The sequence below is a fragment of the Rhamphochromis sp. 'chilingali' genome (assembly GCF_963969265.1).
Source record: "Rhamphochromis sp. 'chilingali' genome assembly, chromosome: 6".
In the NCBI taxonomy this organism is placed as follows: domain Eukaryota; kingdom Metazoa; phylum Chordata; class Actinopteri; order Cichliformes; family Cichlidae; genus Rhamphochromis; species Rhamphochromis sp. 'chilingali'.
Genome location: NC_137933.1, coordinates 33,651,836 through 33,672,468, shown reverse-complemented (window position 1 = coordinate 33,672,468; position 20,633 = coordinate 33,651,836). Strand labels below are relative to the sequence as shown.

Genomic DNA, 20,633 nt, shown 5'->3' with positions numbered 1-20,633 from the left:
GCTTGAAAAATATAATCACATCACAACACTTTTTATTTCTGTAATGCTGTTGCATTGTTTATGTGGCTTACAGGATAACATTTACCATGCGTCATCATAAAAAGGCTTTTTTTTTTCTTTTTTAAGTGGTAAAAGGCGGGTAACCATCTAGATCCTTTCTGATATTGATGGCAGTTGTTAAGATTTAATTAGGAAAAGGCACAACTAAAACTTGGATTCACAAACACGAAGTACTACAATCAATAGTATTAATATTATACAGAGAGTACACAATATTATACCTTAGTATTACACAGAAAAGATGGCACGACGGTCTAATATCTATTATAAAAGTTTATCAGCAAAAATTGCTGACAGTTAAAGAGGACAATAAAAAAAGAGCAATAAATATACAGCATTGGCCATTGTGGAGGCTAAAATACCTTAACATAGTATAACAGCTAGTATTGATTTAGGTTGCCTTCCAGAAACTGTTTCATTGTGCCACAAATGACATTAGACTTTGCATTAAAAATGCCTTTAAAGTTAACTGCTGGAACTTACTGTGCTTAACTTACTGTGTAGCTATGCAATTTATTCATCCTCTAATGTTCATTAATCAGAGAGATCAATAATCAAATTAATCATTGATTATGTGAAATGAATGTACTGAATTAGCTCATGTAACAAATAGACAGCTCTTCATATTACAATGGAAATATGGTCTGTAATAGTTCCATGAAGCAAATTAGATGAATTTCAAGAGGTATCTGCCACTTACTCTTGATCTCTTGTTAAATGTAAATGAGCGCGCTCAGCAGCGTCTCAGCAAGTATGCCATGGATCCTTCAAAAGGGAAACAAATGGCTAAGAGGAAGGGGCATCATGGAAAAGCAGAAGATGGTACTATGAAGCTGATATTATTGTTGATGCCTACAGATATGTAGAGCTTTTTTAAATCCCAGAAATTTTTGCTCGCTTTCATTGAATTTTAGCAGTTGACCTTCTGCGTGCTCTCCAATCAAAGCAAGCATTGCTTCAACACTGAGGGAGATATTGAACACTTGTTTTTGACAAAGAGCTGTCAGACATGGTTGCTGTGGGAACACAGACACAAGAGCAGAGATGTAACATTAAATGACACATATATTTAAGTGTAAGATTATGTGCTGTGTTCTTTAGCACTTTGTATTTCTGTTCAACTTATTAACCTCTCCTGGCTGTTTAATGTGTTGCTTGAGTAGAAATAGAATAGAATAGAATAGAATAGAATTCAACTTTATTGTCATTGCACATGCACAGGTACAGGGCAACGAAATGCAGTTTGCATCCATCCAGAAGTGCTTTAGTGATATAGATATATTACAATATATATTAGCAATAATATAGATATGTGAGTAATAAATAATTCAGCTTTTTACTGTATTTGTTAGCCATTTCTTTGCTAGACCCTTTTCACATGAATTTGAAAAGCACTTCATTTGTAACATTAGAGGAAGATAATCATATTTCCATACATATAAGAAAAACAGGTATTCACTGGGCATGACCATTTAACTGTAGATTTAGCATGTTGATCATAATTCTGATCTGTGTATTTTTAGAGCAGTTTGATGTTTGTTGTTGATTTTCAAATTAATCTTTTATTGATGTCTTAATGCAATGCACATCAAGCAAATAGATCAGAGATGAACAAAACTGGAAGCTGCTATCAGAGTGGTGTGGACCAAAGAAAGACTTTCAAAATTAGGCTTTAACAGAATGCAAAAACACATGACAACAACACAACATTGGAAGACAAACTGAGCTCCCACATAAAATTTTATGTTAGACATAAAATGTCCAACATAATCCACAGCTGCTAAACATGTAGGGAGTGCTTGGCTCAGCTACTTAAAACTACAACAGTGTGTATGCACAAAGGCATACATATGCTCATATACTGTTATAGTCACGCTTATATAGTATACATGGACGTCTTTTTTAATATCAGTCATTCTTAAATTGAACATATATGAGCCTGATTTTTACTCTCATCTGTACCAAAGAATATAATTCGAAACTTTTATTTGTACTACTTAGTTGATCGTTTTCAGATAAATGAAAAATACAGTTTCCCTGCAAGTTATTAGACATGTGATTGACAAGATCAAAGAAAAAACATAATTTTGACACTCAGCACGAATTTACATTAAGTGGCTTTTTGCTCCCTTTATTATTACTAGTTTATTTAAAGAAAAGGCATATGTGTGTTTTTGTTCACATCATTTGTCTATCCTGCTCCTTTGTCTTTTGCAATTTTTACCATGCAGATAAGTCTAGTTTAGAGATACAATTCATATACAGGCTTAAGTGTACAGAACCAAAATTACAGTGTGCATTTCTCACATCAAAATAAAACAATGTAAAAATATCTCTCAAAGAAAGATTTGTCTTGCAACAGTCATTATCTCCTCAAATGATAATATGGAGTGATGATGCAGTTTATCATTTTTGACTTGCCAAATATACTGAATATGAATGAGCTGATGCACAGCGCTCTATAATAGAATTATCCATATAGGTTGACACCTAAATTGGATGAACATATTGGTCAGAGCCTATAATCATTCCTAAATATAATAACTGATCTTTTATTAGAAACAAAAGAGTCCTATCCTGATTAACTTTGTTTTGGTCACAACTTGAGATAACTGAAAAAACTATTATTTGCGCACAGCAGTGGAACACTAGCAAGGTTAGGGAAGCTTGGTATAAATACTCCCGAGCAAAAAAGAAATTTACTGCTACAGTGTAGGTGTTACACCATCTGTTAAGACTACAGAACTCCTACAATCTGGATTCTTTATATTCACATGAGTAATTTAGTATGCGATCCTAATTTGTTCCTGTACTTGTCTAACAAACCAAAACTTTGATCTTTGACTCCAAGAATACCTAAAATGAATTTTACGGGGAGAAACTACACTCACTTTTATAAAGTGAGACAAAATTATAACTAAATGTGTTGTTGTTTTTGCACAGGTGAACTGAATATCACAATCAGATCAAGAGCCTTTTTTTTGCAAGGTTGCACTCAAAATAAAACATCCTGTGATATTTGAAACCAGAGCTACTTCATCCTGCCAAGGACTCTAATCAGAATCTTCAATTATCAAGTGCATTACACATATAACTATATCACATATACAGAGACATATTAGGAACTTAATTGCAACAATATATATGGTACAAATTCAGTAAGACCTCGGATGCAGCTGAACTGGTTAATGATGTTGTTGATGTCAGCTAGGTGTTTGTAGGAATAGATATATACAGTACATGCAAAAGAATACTGCATGTGCTCTATGGCTGTGTTTTCTATATACAACATTTAAAAGATTAATATACCAGCAAACAGCTATTAACCTTTTAAGAATTACAGAAGTAATGCCGCTTTGAGCAGAGAATAAAGTTTCATTCCCACTGTGTGTTGTAATATGAGCTCTGTCCTGTGTAGTAACAGCCTATTCTGTGGCTAATGCATGTTAGTTCATGTAGGAATACACTGCACACATTCATAAAGATAATAAGAAAGGAAACTTAAGGTGAAAGTGAGATAGAGTGGTTACTGCTGTTTTCTGCTGGCCTCTGTTTTCTGTTTCATTGTCTCCTTTGCTTCACTAAGAAGACGCAAAGAAGAAAAGAAGACAAACACACAGTGAAACAGAAACCAGCCTAGCAAGCAAAAAACAGAAATTTCTAACATGTGTTTAATTTGATAAAAGTGTAGATTTTAATCCAAACTGTGACAGTCCTCTAACCTGGCAAGATCCTGCTGTGTATTCCCCTGTTTGTCCCTCTGTGTTGTCTTCCAGGTTACTGGTAGGCGGGATTAATTAGTGCAGCTGGGAGCATCTGGTCAGTCTCCCTGGAGCATTTATGAGCTGCCTGTCTCAGCTTTCAGTCTCTCTCCATTCACCCAGCACCATGTTATTTGTTCGGTTGGCTTCAGCCTGGTTATTTTTGGTTTTACACTACACAACACCACACACATAATATTCAATCACTCATCCAACTGCTGACACACCAACAACACTGACTAACAGATCTCATAAAGTTATTTGTGGGGGGTTTTTTTTGGAAGAGAGATTTTTTTTTTTTTTTTTTTTTTGGGGGGGGGGTTAATAAATAAGTAAACTTTGGTTAAGTTGTACCTCTCCCAATATTTGCCATGGTTTTTGAGTGAGACTATGACAAAACCTTTTCTTAACCCAGAGGAATAACGTTTCCTAACCTGAATCTAACAAAAATGGTATAGTCCTGGCAGGCCTCTGGTTTTTCCCTTCCCTCTTTTTTCCCTCTTCTGTCCGTAGCCTCTCTTGTTCACTCTCTGGCTCTTAGTTGATGTCGCGGGTTGGTTTTTCCTTCCTGGCCCACCTGTGGGTGGGGTTTCCCTTTCCCAGGCGCTCTTCTCCACACCTGTTCTACATTAACTCATTGACTTATTGTATTTAAGACCCTGCTTGTGCTGCTACCCTCCACCAGATTATTGTCATCATTATGGCAATAATTAGGCCTCCCATGTCTTTAATGAGTTCTTGTGTGTTTTTCCCTGTGTAACCTTACTTTCTTTTGTGTTCTCCATTTACCAGCCCAAAGCTAAGGTGATTACCTTGTTTTTTGTTTTTTCAGATTCCTGTTGCCACGAGGAGATTAACAGAGACTTCTGAATACACTTACATGAGCCTTCCAACCAGTCACTGCACCTGTAAAAGAAAAATACTTAGCTGTTACTCACCAGAATCAAATCACAAATGCCACAGAATCATGTCAAAACTATTTTTTCTAACTTTTTGCAGTAGAGAACACCACATCACTGTTTCTCGAATACTCATACGTTTCACAATAAAACCTGCAAATCTGCAGTTGGCTTCCTGAGTCTGCCTTTTAGTTTAATTTGTATTAAACGGCAACAAAAAAGCAAGAAAAATGAAAGAAACATAGTGAAATAGAAACATAAATATAGTCCCGACTTGACATGGTGCAACAGCCCCCCTTCAAACGTCAGGTGTGTACCTTTGACTTAATCATTTTAATTGGATGACATTTAGAGTGCAGCTGCATTCACAGAAGCAATAATTGTTAGGATAATTAAGATATGAGAACTGTATAATTATTGGTTCTTACACAGAAAGCTTCAGGCATTGACAAAATATAGCTCTAAAAATAAATTGGTTTCTTACAGAGAAAAATCCAAGGCAGATGAATAATATCTGAATCTTCTGTCTTGAAGCAGAATGCAAAATCTGGGAAGACCAAATGGAGGGGGAAAAGATCCTGCTGAGCAACTGTTTAAATACAGTCACCTACAGGTGTCTAATTAAAGTGATCCAGGCCATGTCCAGTGAGATCTAGGTCATCTCCAGCAAAGCAGGGCAAGAAGACTTCTTGTCACTTAACTAGTAAAAAAACATTTTGGCCATTTCAAGCAACACATTAAACTGCAAAAACTGTTATTTTTTAGCAAAGAAATTGATGAATGTGTCTACAAACTGTAATTTAAAGTTTTCTTGTTTACTTGTGCTTCCTGATAAATTTAACTTCAGAATTTTAGTACTTCAAAGAGTTTCATTGTATCCACTAACTAATTCTGGCAAGTCTGGGCCTTGCTGTGTTACAGAGCTTTTTCTTTGAGAAAATTTACCTCATTATCAATAGGAGTATAGAGAGTAAACAAAAACTTCAGTGTTATGAAGCCAATGTAATTAATTATAGAATTATAAATGTTACATAAAGCTCACTCAGGTTATAATTCTCAGTGGGATTCACTTGGTTCTTCAAGTGACAGCTTTGAGGTATGACCGGGATAAAAATGAGAACAAACCTTGAATTTCAGTCAGAAATGCCAAATATGTATTCAACTTTGAGAATGTATATTACAATCTAACTTACTGTACTTTATATATAATAAATTATATAGTAAGAGAATAACCTGCACATTGGCATTGCGGGTGTGTGAGATGAAAAAAGTTCATATGAGCTATATTTGAATTATCTGTATCATTGTGGGGTGTTTACTTTATAACATAAAGCACCTTCAGGGTCTGTTGTTGTGATTTGGTGCTATATAAATAAAATGTAACTGGATTTTAACAGTTAAAAACATGTTTGGGTAAGAGAACTTGTATTGCACTTTTGCTGAAGGCTCTGAAAATAAAAACTGCTAAATGTTAAGCATTAAACCACTGCTCATGTTCTGTTTGTGTAAACATATGCTTCATAATGTTAAATTTGGATGTTGAAAACAGATGCTAAATGTTAGAGATGGGAGGGAAATATGGGCTCAGTAATATATGTTTTTCTTTTTTTATTATACAGAATGGATGATATCAACAAATTACTTTTCATTCAGGTTATCTTCCATCCTAAAAATTGATAAAGCTGGCCATTTTGTAGCATCTCTCCACAATTCCAGCTTGTCCTTTTTATGGCTCTTGGCTAATGAATTGTATATATAACCCTCTGTCCTCTGAATTGTCATGCTTTTTAGAATGCAGTGTGGGGGCAAAGAAAGGCATCTACTTCATTAGCTTTCAAGTTAGGTAATTGAAATCCATTAGGACAATCTAAAATGGAACTGATGGTAAATATAAGTGATTTTTTTTCCTGTGGAAACAAGGATGGGCTCTTCAAGCAAATGTAAATCTTTATATGCCATACTGTTTGGATATGTGTGCGTGTGTGAGTGTGTGTAATCCGTGCAGAGAGAATAAAAGAGGAGGTAAAAGGGGGGAGAGGGAGAGACATAGTGGGTAAAAAAAAGAGAGAGAGAGGGAGAAGTGAGTGCAGTAATATCCATTAGATTTATTGTGGTGCAATTCCCAGTCCCTCCAGTTCTGCCTGAGGGGGACTATATTACATTTCATCACAGTTTCATTTTCTCCTGCAGATGAGAAATGGGAGTTCTGTTGCAGTAATGTAGCATGTATGTGCTAAATCTCATCTCTAATAAAATCAAACATATCACAACTCTTGGCACTTTTGCTACAGGTCCATGACAAAATGAAACACCATCTGTTATCATATCAAGACCAGCTTATTAGAACTTAAAAATAAAAGACACCAAAGGAATAACAATGAAGATAATGAATACAGGAGGTAATGGGCTGTGATGGGGGATACTGGTTCTAAAGGTGGAAGATTGCTCTTTTAAATTTTAGTGCCACTTCATCCCCTAAGTGCAATAAACATATGCTTTACAAAGACAAACTGTGCAGAGGCAGACTGTCAGCCAAAATCATCGAACAACAATAACAACAATAAGAATAGGTCTGTTATCCTAATTATAATACTAACATTAGGTAGTAAGTAATAGTAAGTAAGTAGCTAAAAACAACCTAATTCAAAGTTTCACTGGCACTGGGAAAAACAAAGGAATGAAGCCTTACAGCTTTGTTCCACAGTATGTCATGTTCCTTGCTCACTTTGTGTTTAGATAAGCATGCTAGCTCCTTAACAAACTATCTGTGGTATTGCTAACAAACAATAACCTCCGGACCTTTAAGGGTTAAATCTTATGACTTTAATAATAGCCCAATAAAAAATAAATTTAAATCCAAATATTATTCAGAGTTGATAGACTGGAAAAATCATATAATGAAAATCAAATTACTTAGAGAAAGTTTTAGGATATTACTCCAGTATTATAGAATCAACATTACAGTGTCTGTTGTTTTGTTTAATATGGTTATTATAGTTATTATAGTTGGTTTATGGTTGTGCTCTAGCTCTAAACTGTTTAAAGTGGGTAATGCAGAGTGTGACAATTTCAAAAACCAGTGCTGATGATAAATGAAGCTAATGGAAGACAGACGAATTTACAAATGTGAGCGTGTGTGTTGTTGTGTTTCTAGTAGCATTAATATTACAACCATGGAATCCCTCTCTACCACTTATTATAATTTATTGTTTAAATAATTTCTGCACTGGTTCCTCTTTTCATGGGACTGCAGGCTAAACAGTTTCAATAAACTAATGTTTAGTTGGTACTAAGGGGCTCAAAGTGTGGCATTACACCAGCAGCAGAAATCTAAACCGCTGATACAAGGCAGAGAACAGATCCATGCTTTCATGTTGTTTAATCCAAATTAAGACTCATCAGATCAGGAAAAGATTTCCAGTGCTATACTGTCCAGCTTTGGTGAGTTTCACATTCATAGCTGACAGGATGGGCATCCAAGTGTGGTTTTCTGCTGCCGTATCCCATCTGGTTCGAGGTTTTACATGTTGTGCATTCAGAGATGCTTTTTTTGTATACCTTGGTTGAAACAAGTGGTTATTTGAGTTACTGTTGCCTTTGTGTCATCTCGAAGCAGCCTGACCATTCTCCTTTGACCTCTGACATCAAAAGGACATTTTTACACAAAGAACTGCCAGTCACTGGATATTTTCCCTTTTTAGGCCATTCTCTGTAAACACTATAGATGGTTGTGTGGGAAAATCCCACTAGATCAGCAGTTTCTGAAATACTCATACCAGCCCACCTGGTACCAATAACCATGCTATTCTGATGCTTGGGTTGAAATTTTGCAGTACTTGACCCTGTCTACATTCCTACATTCACCCACTTACTGCCACATGATTGGCTGATCAATTACTTGCATTAACAAGAAGCTGAACAGGCGCATTTAACGAAGTGAATTATCTGTCCTACAAAGCGCGTTTGACACATTTTTTTCAAACAGTTGCACATCACCTGATGTATTTTCAGCATCACTGTGCTGAAAAGTCAAGGCTCAGTTGTTTTGACAGGTTTCACTATAAAAAATACAAGCCTATGGTATCTCTACATCACACAGCTAACCGCCAGCTAATTGTTGCCATAAGTAACCCTGCACCAGATATTGCTAATTTAATCCAATACCCATGGTGAGTGTAATGACCTGTTCTGTCCTAAGGTGGCCTGCTAAATGCAGACATGTGGTCTTTGAGAAATGATTAGTAGGCTGTATGAACTGATCAGCACAGAGTTTAACAAACCAGAAGACAAACACAGAAACAGAATAAAGGGGAGAAATGGCAGGCCACAGAAGGTCAATATTTGCAAACTGCATAAAGATTAATAGTATCTGGCTATTTATAAGTAGTGGTGGTGCTAAAATATTGAGAGAGTAAGTATCTTGCTGGCAGCGGCCTCATAATGCAGCTCATTAGCCAGCAGAGCGACAGGGTCAGTTGCTTTAGATTGATATTGTGTGTCAGTATCAAATAACTGACAACAGGTGGGGGATTATAATCATGGTTGCACAACTAATAATACCAACATCTTTCTATATCAGTTACCACATCGACAATGGACAATCACTGCTTAAAGGGGTGATGTGAGAGCTCTGTGACAGCAGCACAATCAATGCAGACTTTAATGTCTTCGTTTTAACTGGAGCAAATCCAGTCGAAAGCATCTGATCTTCAGTGCAGGAGCAGCCATAAGAAAACAAAAGAGCAGCAGCAGAAACAAAGGAAAGGAAAAGGCAAGAGAGTCAGGGTGAAAATGATTTTCTCTGCTCTGCTTTGTCAATTTCAGAGTGCCCATCTCCCGATAGTCATTAAATAAGTTGTGTTGTTGTTTTAATTATCGATAGTAAAGCAATCTGTTCATAATTACAAACATTTGCTTGTGGCAATTACAAACAGTGGCTGGTAGCAGTTTAATTTGCCTGCTCTAATCTTGTCTGTAATTAGAGCACACACAAGCAGGGCACCGGAGTTGTTCAGCTCCAAGGCAAACAAGACAAGACTGAAATTCCCATTATAACAAACTGCTGACTGCCTGCGGCACACAGACTTCCCCGCATTCAGTGTGAAACATTTCGTACATTCTAATCCATTTGTTTAGCTTTACAGTGCAATTGCACTGATGTGGCAGGTTCTCATTTCAGCCTCTCTGTAAAAAGAAAGTCAAGTGAAATTGGAAAAATATTTCATAATATTGCACCACGGCACCAACAGGGGCTACATGTGTTTATTCATGCTGAAAAAAGGACTCGTCGTAGACGACACCTATGTCAATATCAGCTGCAAAGTGCACATCGAGCCGGCATAAACTAGGTTATCATTATCACAGTACTAAATCAAGTTCAGTTGCTGGATGTAATAGCAGGATAACTCTTTGAAACAGAGAGTGTTTTGGTAGCTCTCGTGACTTTAATAGCAACGCCATAAACGACACTGGGACAGCCCTGTCTTATCGTGGCGACTCCCTTTATTGCCAAACTGCAACATACAATACACACGGCACAACCACCAGAGGGTGCTGCATGAACCCTTGAGTTAGTCCTTACCATAACATCCCCCTTTCTGAGTACATTATAACCATAATGTTTCCTGTGCTAATCCACATTTATGTCAACACTACATTCACTGCAACTTAACTTGTAGCTGAATATTTCAATGCTGTTACGTTAACTTTTATTCTGTAACGGACATTTATTGTTTCCACTTTATAACAATTATTTTATTTAACTGTGTGAACTTATCCAACTATGAAGGTGGGGTAGACTTCTCAATCCTTCCGCTGAGTGAGGGGATTATTCTGCCCCTGGCTGGTCACTCAGGTGCTCGAGAGTACCTACTACCTACTTCAAAGTCTTTAAGGTACCTCGGTGGGTTTCTGTCTCTGGTGGGATATCTTTTCTCAGTAATCCGGTCATTCGGTGGTGTAAGACACTGCTGTGCCTGGTTCGAAACCGGGCTGCTGCTGTCTTCTGGTATGACAGGGATCTGCTGTTCTGTCGGTTCCGTCTTGGTCTCTTTTAGTGTGATGAGATGGCTCCTGTTTCGACGTAGAAGTCCTCTCGGGGTCTCAACAAGGTAAGAACGCGGCGTCTCTGCTCTGCCTGATATAGTTCCATTTGTTTTCATGTCTGTTATCCAGACTTGATCTCCTGGGTGTAGTCCTGTGAGGTCTTGTGCTCTGTGTCTGTTGTTGAACCATTTCCACTGTTTTTCTCTCTCCTTCCCTTCTCTCTCTCTCAGTTTAGTGATGTTTGTCCAGCCTGGGTTGAGGCAGGATGGAAGTATGGGAACTGTGGTACGAAGTTTCCTCCCCATCAGAAGCTCTGCAGGGCTATGTCCATTGGCAAGTGGTGTGGCGCGATATGCCATGAGAGCAAGATATGGGTCTCCTTCTTTCTGTAGAAGGCTCTTTACTGTTCTCACTGCTCTTTCAGCCTCACCATTGCTCTGAGGGAATCTCGGGCTGGAAGTGGTGTGGGCAAAGCCCCACCCTGAAGCAAACTTTTGGAAATGTTCTGAGGAGAATTGTGGACCGTTATCCGACCTTAACTCTGTTGGAATGCCGTGGCGTGCGAATATGGACTTTAAGTGGTCAATCACTGCTGCTGATGTGGTAGAGGACAGCTTAGCTATTTCTATGTATCGTGAGAAATAGTCCACTGCAACCAAATACTGGCTGTTACTCCACTCAAAAAGATCAGCACCAACTAACTCCCACGGCCGTGTAGGAAACTCAGTTGGCATGAGTGTTTCTCTGGGTTGCTGTCTCACCTTTGCACACGTCTCACATTCTGCTACCAGCTGTTGTAGTTGAGAGCTCAGTCCTGGCCACCATACCGACTGCTTGGCTCGTTCCCTGGACTTTACAATGCCCTGGTGACCTGTGTGCAGTCGTGTCAAAACATCTTTTTGTAATATTTTTGGGATAACTATACGCATACCTTTTAGGAGAAGTTCATCTTCAACAGTCAGGTCCCCTGCATGCTGGTGGTATGGGAAACATGGACCTGGTATTTTGAGTTTGTCCGGCCAGCCATTCTTGCAGTAGAGTTTGATTTGTTTTAGTGTTTCGTCTTTGTCTTGCTGCTCTCTTATTTGTTGTAGTCTCTCCTCTGTTGCAGGAAGACCTGAAATCACCTGATGTGCATACAGGTTCATTTCGTCTCTTAATGTCTCGTCACAAACAGTTTTTTCTGGTGCTCTGGACAGCACGTCTGCAGTTGCGATGTGTTTGCCTGGGACATGTGAGATGGTGAAAGAGTACCGCATTAATCTCATTCTCAGTCTTTGTACTCGTGGTGGCAGTTCGTCTAAGTTCTTGGAGCCCAAAAGTGGTACTAAAGGCTTGTGATCTGTCTCAACATGGAACTCAATGCCTATAAGAAAATCAGAGAATCGCTCACATGCCCAGGTTATGGCTAACGCTTCCTTCTCTATTTGAGCGTACCTCTGTTCCGTGGGGGTTAATGCTCTTGAAGCGAAGGCCACTGGTTTGGTTGCGTCATCCTCTTGTTTCTGAAGTAGCACCGCTCCTAGTCCATAGGAGGATGCATCAGCTGATACTGTTGTTTGTGCTTTGGGGTTGTAGAGTGCCAAGTTCGGTGGTTTACTCAGTTCTGCCTTAATGTTGTCAAATGCTGTTTGTTGAGCCTCACTCCAACACCACATGTTTTTGGTACTGAGTAGTTCTCTCAACGGCTGTGTTTTCTCTGCTAAGTGGGGAAGGTACTTGCCTAGATGATTAACCATTCCTAGGAATCGTCTCACTCCACCCACATCCGTGGGCGCTTCCATGTTGCTGACTGCTTTCACTTTCTCCGGGTCTGCTTTGACTCCTGCAGCATCGATGATCTGTCCGAGGAACTTGATTGAGGTCTTTGCAAACTCACACTTCTCACTTTTCAATGTCACCCCAGCTTTTGTGAGCCGTTCCAGGACTGCGATCAGTCTCTTGTCGTGCTGGATTTGTGTGTCAGCATAAACCAGAATGTCATCCATCTGGCAGATGACTCCTTCCAGCCCCTCTAAAAGCTGAGACATTCGTTTTTGGAAGTGTTCGGGGGCCGAAGATATGCCAAAACAAAGTCTATTAAAACAGAACCTTCCGAATGGCGTGATGAAGGTTGTGAGAAGAGCTGACTGTTTGGACAAAGGTATTTGCCAAAACCCTGAGTTAGCGTCGAGTTTTGAGAACAACTTTGCGCCCTCTAGCTGTCCTAGGGTGTGCTCAACTGATGGCAACATGTGTCTTTCTCTTTTCACAGAATTATTTAGTTTGGTCAAGTCCACGCACACACGCACTTCATCTCTGTTTGGTTTAGGTACTGGAACCATTCCTGCACACCAGTCGGTAGGCTGCTCTACTCTGGAGATTACACCTAACTCTTCCATCCGAGCAAGCTCTCTTTTGACTTTGGGTAACAGGGGAAGCGGGACTCTTCTTGGAGTTGAAAGGGCAAACGGTTTGGCGTCTGCTTTAAGCTCAATTTTGTATTCCCCCGCCATCCGGCCTAACCCACTGAATAGTGTTGGAAACTGCTGCTTCACTGTTTCTACTGAAGTGAGTGACACAGTTTCTATTCTAGCCACTAACCCGAGTGCTACGCTCGCTATGCGGCTTAGTAATCCTTGTGTCAGGTCTGCTACTACATACACAGGCTGTACTGTAGCTTTGCTTGGAGTGCTCAAGTTAGCAGTAAATTTCCCTCTAACTGTTAATGGAGACATTCCCACCCCATATAGTTTCAGATCTGTGGGTTGCAGCTGCGGTTTTTGTGCTAGAGTGTTGTACTCTTTTTCAGGCAAGACGGTTACGTCCGCTCCTGTATCAATTTTTAGCCAGCAGTCTGCATTGTTAACTTTTACTTTAGTCAACCACGCATCCTCTGTTCTATCTGAGGCTACCGTTCCCAGAAATGCTATTTCTCTTTCTTCTCTGTTACCACCCGCTGCACGTATTTCTCCCACTGCCCCAGACCTACATACTCTTGCGTAGTGACCTTTCTTTTTGCACTGATTGCAAAGTACCTCTCTGGCTGGGCACTGGTGTTTGCTGTGAAAGGGTGTCTTTCCACATCGGTTGCATTGGCTTTTCACATTCCTCTCCGTGGTTTGTGGTACAGTCTTTCGTGGTTTGAAGTGTTTCGTTTTTGCTTTAACGATGTCCACGTTGCAAAGATTCTCCTGCTTGAAGTTGTTTTTAAGAAGATCCTGTTGTTTCTTAACAAGTTCACTTTGGCGAATCCGTATCACTGCTTTTTCTAATGTGAGCTCCGCATCCATTTGTAGTTGCTCCGAGAGTCTCTTGTCTCTTATTCCGACAACGAGTCTGTCTCTTATCATTTCACTGTGCAGCGCCCCGTAGCCACAATGCTCAGCCAAGGCATATAGGGATGTAATAAACCCGTCTGCAGTCTCTCCTGCTTCTTGCTGCCTTTGGTTGAACTTTGCACGTTCAAAGATAACATTTCTTCTGACTACAAAGTGTGCCTCGAGTTTGTCTTTGAGAGTGTGGTACTCACTCGCCTCCTCTTCGGTCAGTAGGGTTGCCAACTCCCTGAAAAATAAATAAGGGACACCTCGTGGCCAGGGCCGGGCGACCCAGTTGTCTTCACCCTTCCCAGTGTGGTGAATTTTCTAGCTCTTTTTTTGTGTGTGAAATTATTTTTTTAACCATTTGACTTGAAGTTGATTTAAGTAGATGCATATTCTATTCTTTGTGATATGAACACATGTGAAACAAATGATCATTTAGCCATTTATTTTTAGCTCAAAATGACAACATTAACACAGTAAAACAGGTCTCCTTCTTAAACAGAAGCCTGTCATGCTTAACTTTTGAGAATATAAGTAAATCTTTCTTTAAAAGCACTCTGTCCTGCTTAACTTAAAATAATAGAAAACAATAGAAAGAAAAATATTCTTGTAACAGTGCACATTTAGTGCATTTAGTACAATTGGCTTCAGTTGAGGTATTATTTCAGCTTTTCTAATGCTAATCAGCTGCGCCTGTTTGTAAACCCGCTTGTTCCCATGATTACGCATCATAACTCATCATCATTATTCATCTATGTATTACTTTTATGTATTAGTCATCTATTTGTTGTAATCATCTATCCTTGCAGTTGTTTATTACACAAAATAAATTATATTATCACACTTCTGGCCACATAGCGCTGATATTCACTGCACATGCCCATATTAACGTTTTCCAGCCAGGTGTTTTCCTTTTCCCATTCTTCCCTTTCTCTGAGGGGAACAAACATTGCTGCTCTAACGCTGGGCTCACACTGTGCGATTTTTGGCCCATTTTGAGCCGATTTTTGAGTGATCGGACCGATTTTGGCCTTCATCGTGCGTCGTGTAGTATACGTGGGGTAAAGAGAAGTGATTAACACCTCACGACCAGCTCCCGATCATCAATCGCTCGTGAGGGTGTCACCACAGGCGCTCACACTGCTCACGTGCAAACATGTAAACGTTGGTGAAAAAGACGGAGCAGCACGGCTGTGCAGCGTGTGATCTGGACACAAGCGATGGAGGCACAACTTGTAGAACTTTGGAAAGCTCATCCGAGCCTTTTCGATGTGGCATCACACAATTATCACGACCACAACAACCGTGAAAATAGTTGGATTTACACTGCTGCTCAATCACAGCTGCCTGATCAATGTTTTTCATTAGCAATTTAGCAAAGTTGATGGTGGTGGTGTGTCTGTGTGAGTGAAAGACAGAGAGAGCGAGCGACAGATTATCTGTTATAACCTTCATTTTATGGAGGCACAGTGTGAGCACTCAGGTCGCATCAGAGCATCGGGCGGTATAGTGTGAGAGTACATCGTGACCTATGAACTTCTAACCCCTGCGAGTCAATCGTGCAGTTTGAGCAGGAGCTGAATAACGTGACTGAAAAAAATCGCACAGTGTTTGCCCAGCTTTAGGTGTACTGTCATCCGAGACTTGCACCGCAGAGTCGGCGTTTGTTCCCCTGTTGGCCATGCTTCTTGTTGTGGTCATCTGTTGTCTTCCGGTATTTTCTCCGACCTTTCCTCGACCAATGAGATGAGCGGTAATCTGAATTGTCATACTCGAATTGTCATAAGTGTGCTGTCAGCTCATTGGTCACAAAGCAGGAGAGGGGCTGGGAATTATGTTTTCAAACAAAGCGTTAATTCCATTAAAAGTTATAGACTACTTTTGATTCTCACTGTATTACGGGACAAAGTGCGTCCCTTATTAGCTCAATACGGGACGTGTACTTTTGTTTCGAAATACGGGACGATTCCGTATTTTAAGGGACGGTTGGCAACCCTATCGGTCAGGTTCAACGAGGTGATCACGTCTTCAGCTTCATCGCCCATTGTATATATCAGAGTGTTAACCTGGTTTTCGTCCGATTGTAGCTCGAGTCCGGATGCTATCCTGAACCTGTCGAAGCGTCGGATCCATTTCGGCCACTCTTCCGGCTTTGAAAAATCAAACTTCGACGGCGGTGATACTTGAAAGGCTGCTGGTGCGGCCGCCATGTTGCTAGTCACGAGATGCTAGTTAGCGCTTCTTGCTAATTTGTTAGCTTAGCTCTTACGGTGTGTTCACACCGAACGTGATGGACGCGAATAAAACGCCCCAAACGCCCCTAATTTGACGCGTGTACATTCGCGTCTCAACGCGTGTCCAAGAAAAATCCATCGCGCGTCAAAATATGATATTTTGACGCGCGTGAACCGGAAATGTGGGAGGAATGTGGGAGGGAGTTGTGCCAGACCGGTATCTTTGCAAGATGGCAGCTATCGAGCTAGCACTTGAAGAGAGAGTCTCCCTTCTCTATGTACTGTGGAGAGCAGAGCAGCAGCGTAACAGACGTCCTCGCCGTACCTGGGTCCATCAGGTCCTCCAGAGGCATGAGCAGTTTGGTGAGTTTCACCACTTGCTCCAGGAGCTGCGCCTGGATGACGGCCGATTCCAGCGCTATCACCGTTGGCCAGTTTGAGGACCTGCTTTCCCTCGTCGGTCCCAGCATTGCCCGCCTAGACACCAACTACAGACGCTCAATCCCACCTGCAGAGCGCCTGTCCGTCTGCCTGAGGTTAGTAAAACTATTTAATACGGTAGTCCTTTATTGATACCTGTGCTAATATGCTAATCCATCCAGTTATACACTGCTAACATGGATGTGCTATGCTAACAGTGAATGCTGTCGGTGTTTACTGAAAGCAAACTGTGGTACAGAGACGACTCTTTATAATATTTCTAGTGATACTCAGAAGCTCTCATCAAGTCCCGATTTAATTCGATTTATGCTGTTATCAGTGTTTGCATGATAGCATGGCTGTGGTGTCACATCAATGTATGCGCTCGGTGTTTGCTGATATCAAACTGTAGCATTAGGACCACTGAGTTAACCTTTGTAGTGATACTCACTCCTTTTTATTTAGACCTGGTTTAATTCTGGGATAGTTGAATGTTTGTATATAATCCCTGCAGCTGTCAGACTCTATAGCAGGGGTCACAGCCTTTATTAAAACAGAGTTAGATAAAACTGTGAACAGTTTGATTCATCTCTAGTTACATGGTTCTATCTTGATAAGCTGTCTTATCACAGATTAATTTTTCAAAAATATTAATGATTTAAGCAAGGAAAGGGCTACATGTCAACATACAACTCTTTATTTCTATTAATGTCTTACTTCATTCCTACCTGATTGACATGTTTAGGAATTATGAGTGATTGGCTCACTGTAGTTGTGAAAGTTGCTACCAATCAAATTATGATACGTTAAAGTTAAAACAAAACAACTGTTTTAGATATTACCTAATATACATTTTGTAATTATCCTTATAATTACAAAAGGTTTTATGTAAGATTCATGTTTTGTGATTTAAATCTGACATCACAAAAGTATTTTGGAATTTGAATGATGTATTTTGTAACTGCAGTACACATAATACTGATTTTGAACAATTTTGTCCAGGTTCCTTGTCACCGGGGACTCCTTCAGGACCATCGCGTTCAGTTTCAGAGTCGGTGTGTCCACGGTGAGCCAGATCACCCCCCAGGCAGCGACGTCCATCTGGGACTGTCTAGTGGACGACTTCATGGCTGTGCCTTCACCTGGAGACTGGCGCTCCATCACAGAGGGATTCCAGGAGCGCTGGAACTTTCCTCTGTGCTGTGCAGCTCTGGATGGGAAGCACATCCAGACAAAGGCACCCCATATATCATATAGGAGACACACACATTGATATACACTAAATATTTATTTCATTTCTTTTTTTGTGGTGCCCAAATTGATGCACCTGCTTGATTTTGTTTAAACAATTATTGCACACTTTCTGTAAATCCAGTAAACTTCTTTTCACTTCTCAAATATCACTGTGTGTGTCTCCTGTATGATATTTAACTGACATTTTTTTATTGTAACAACCAACAATTTATACAGGAAAATAATGTCTATTAACAAGGTTGCCCAAACTTCTGCATCCCACTGTATCAGTATATTTTGTCATTAGTATAATATGAAATAAATTCTACATGTGTCAAGTCGTGTGCCAACATTTGCTGTGTAGTAGAACTGAGACATTAGTCATTATAAACATTTATTTGAAATAATATTAAAAGTCTCAAACAGAAAAACATTAAACATAAATATATAAAATATAAGAATTTACAGAGAGACAGGAATAAAAAGGACCAGCTGCTCTCCAGAGCAGGAACAAGGCTGAGGAGGAAATGCTCCATTGGAGACTGGTGTGGCCTCTTCAGGGACTCCAGGATGGCCAGCTCCACCGCCGATGGACCGTCCTGGGACCCGTCCCTCATCTGCCTCGGAGCCGTCCTCCTCTGTGGGCCTGTAAAACAGCACAAAACACAAAGAAATGAGAAGGCTGCTACTAGATTTTAATTTCAACATTGAAAAAAAAAAAAAAACAATAACAGGATATAATCAGATTGGTTGTAGATATTTAGTAAAGGTGATCACAAGGGAATCCCACCGACTAAAAAGGTATCAGTGCTTGCTGTACATATCTGTGGGTGCAGCAGCAGGAGCTCAGGGACTGGGGATGCTCTGCTGCAGAATCAGTTGGTTCTATCAATACAGTATTAAATGTTAACAGGTTGGATATAATAATCGTAGAGTAGACAGTGGTCCCTCATTTATTGCAGGGGTTCTCAGAATAACTAGCCCCTGGTCACAGTTCTCACAATTGATTCTCAAAGTGCAAACCTTTGTAGATTGCAAAACGTAAAAGTATTATTATGCCGCGGTTTGTCTTCATCTGCCCGCCACTTTCGTGCGCCTTTTTCCCTCACGGTGCAGGTGTCTATTTCCGAATGAGGCTCATAGTTATGGGTGTTTTTGTGCTGTTTTTTCTATTGGACGCGATGGTTATCAAAACCAAACGTGATAAATTTGGCAAGCGCAGGAGATTTGTCAATCAGGCTGCAGAATGCAATGCTGTACTGTGCAATAAAAAATCAGCGAAAAAGCAAAGCAGTGACGGATGAACAGCGGGACCACTGTGTGCTGTTTATTAATAAACAATAAAATATATTCCTAAATGATAACATGCATAAAAGCAGAACGGTATTTGTACGTCAGTGGGAAAATAGCGGTGGCTTGCTAGCTTTTGTGCGGCTTCCCCGGGTCAGTGAAAACTTTCAAAAGAGAAATGAATGAACTTACCAGGTTGCCCGATCTCTTCACATATCTTCCTCCAAGCTCGGTCCTTTTTATTCCTGTCTCGGTACTGAAAGCAGCTGGTGTTGTACAGCTCCGAGTTGTTTGCTACCGCATTGATTAGCCTTCCCCTCCATTGAAGTATGAAAGGCTTTGGCTGGATCTGCCCCTTTGACCTAGGTAACAGCCACGTCACCAGGCTCCTGATTGGTTGTCGCGGCGCGATTTGACGCTGGAGTTCAGATTTTTCCAACTCGAGCGGTAGACGCGAAACGCGCGTATGCACAAAATGCAACACAAAAACTCACGCGCGTGGTTTTATTCGCGAGTCAAACGCGCCAGACGCGCTACACTGACGCGCGTTTCACGCGTTTTGGCGTTTTCGCGACGCAAATCTGCTTCCGAATTTTCGCGGGACCCGCAATCGCGCGTCATCGCGCCTTTCCATTGACTTTACATGTAAACCTGACGCTCTATTCGCGTCCATCGCGTTCGGTGTGAACACACCGTTACTGTGGCTGTTATTGCAACCTTGCAGGGCGAGTTCTCTCCGGTGAGGAAGTTTCCGTGTTCCGTTATGTTCTTCTTCTCTCCCGAGCACTTCTGACACCATGTTTTGGTAGCTCTCGTGAGTTTAATAGCAACGCCATAAACGACACTGGGACAGCTCTGTCTTATCGTGGCGACTCCCTTTATTGCCAAACTGCAACATACAATACACACGGCACAACCACCAGAGGGTGCTGCATGAACCCTTGAGTTAGTCCTTACCATAACAGAGAGCGTACATGTGATGTGACCATAAACAAAGTATCTTATGGCTTAACATTATTTAAATGGGTGTGTGTTTAAAGGATTTGGATATAGGATTTATAAAATGAAATAAAAACTCTCCAAACACTCTGGGAAAAGACTTAGGGGTCAGAAGCTCTCTTCAAACACTCCTTTGCCACATTCTTACAAGCCATCACTGGATCACAGTGAAGATGGGAGGCAGGGAGCAAATGGTTTGACAAGGTGGGGGATGCGTGTCTATCATGTATCTACTTGGGAGTCTCCTCTCCCTTGCCAAGTACATGTCAAGAAATCACTCTCCAAGGTCAGCTTGGAGATGTTGTGTCAAACTGCGCTGGGAACTTGAAGATGGCAAGGAGAAAAAAGAAAAGGAGGGCCAAAAGTGGCAGCGGGGTTATGTCTGGC

General features: G+C 40.5%; 1 protein-coding gene and 1 long non-coding RNA gene across 2 annotated transcripts; one reads left to right on the top strand and one right to left on the bottom strand.

Moving 5' to 3' along the window:
* Positions 1–16,357: 16,357 nt before the first annotated feature.
* On the top strand, positions 16,358–18,209 carry LOC308398617 (uncharacterized protein). Its single transcript, XM_080885366.1, has 2 exons — positions 16,358–16,840; positions 17,727–18,209. Exons 1-2 carry the CDS (start codon positions 16,581–16,583, stop codon positions 17,995–17,997), a joined length of 531 nt encoding a protein of 176 aa, XP_080741492.1. The 5' UTR covers positions 16,358–16,580; the 3' UTR covers positions 17,998–18,209.
* Positions 18,210–18,338: 129 nt separating this feature from the next.
* LOC308398618 lies at positions 18,339–20,149 on the bottom strand. Its single transcript, XR_013971976.1, has 2 exons — positions 19,440–20,149; positions 18,339–18,603 (listed from the first exon to the last, which is right to left on the bottom strand). It is a non-coding gene; the product is annotated as an uncharacterized lncRNA (long non-coding RNA).
* Positions 20,150–20,633: the final 484 nt, after the last annotated feature.

Excerpts from the sequence above, each read along its gene's own strand:
- LOC308398617 (XM_080885366.1), top strand. The coding sequence starts at position 16,581 with ATGTACTGTGGAGAGCAGAGCAGCAGCGTAACAGACGTCCTCGCCGTA. Across the intron at positions 16,841-17,726 it reads CGCCTGTCCGTCTGCCTGAG|GTTCCTTGTCACCGGGGACT; the intron begins GTTAGTAAAACT and ends AATTTTGTCCAG.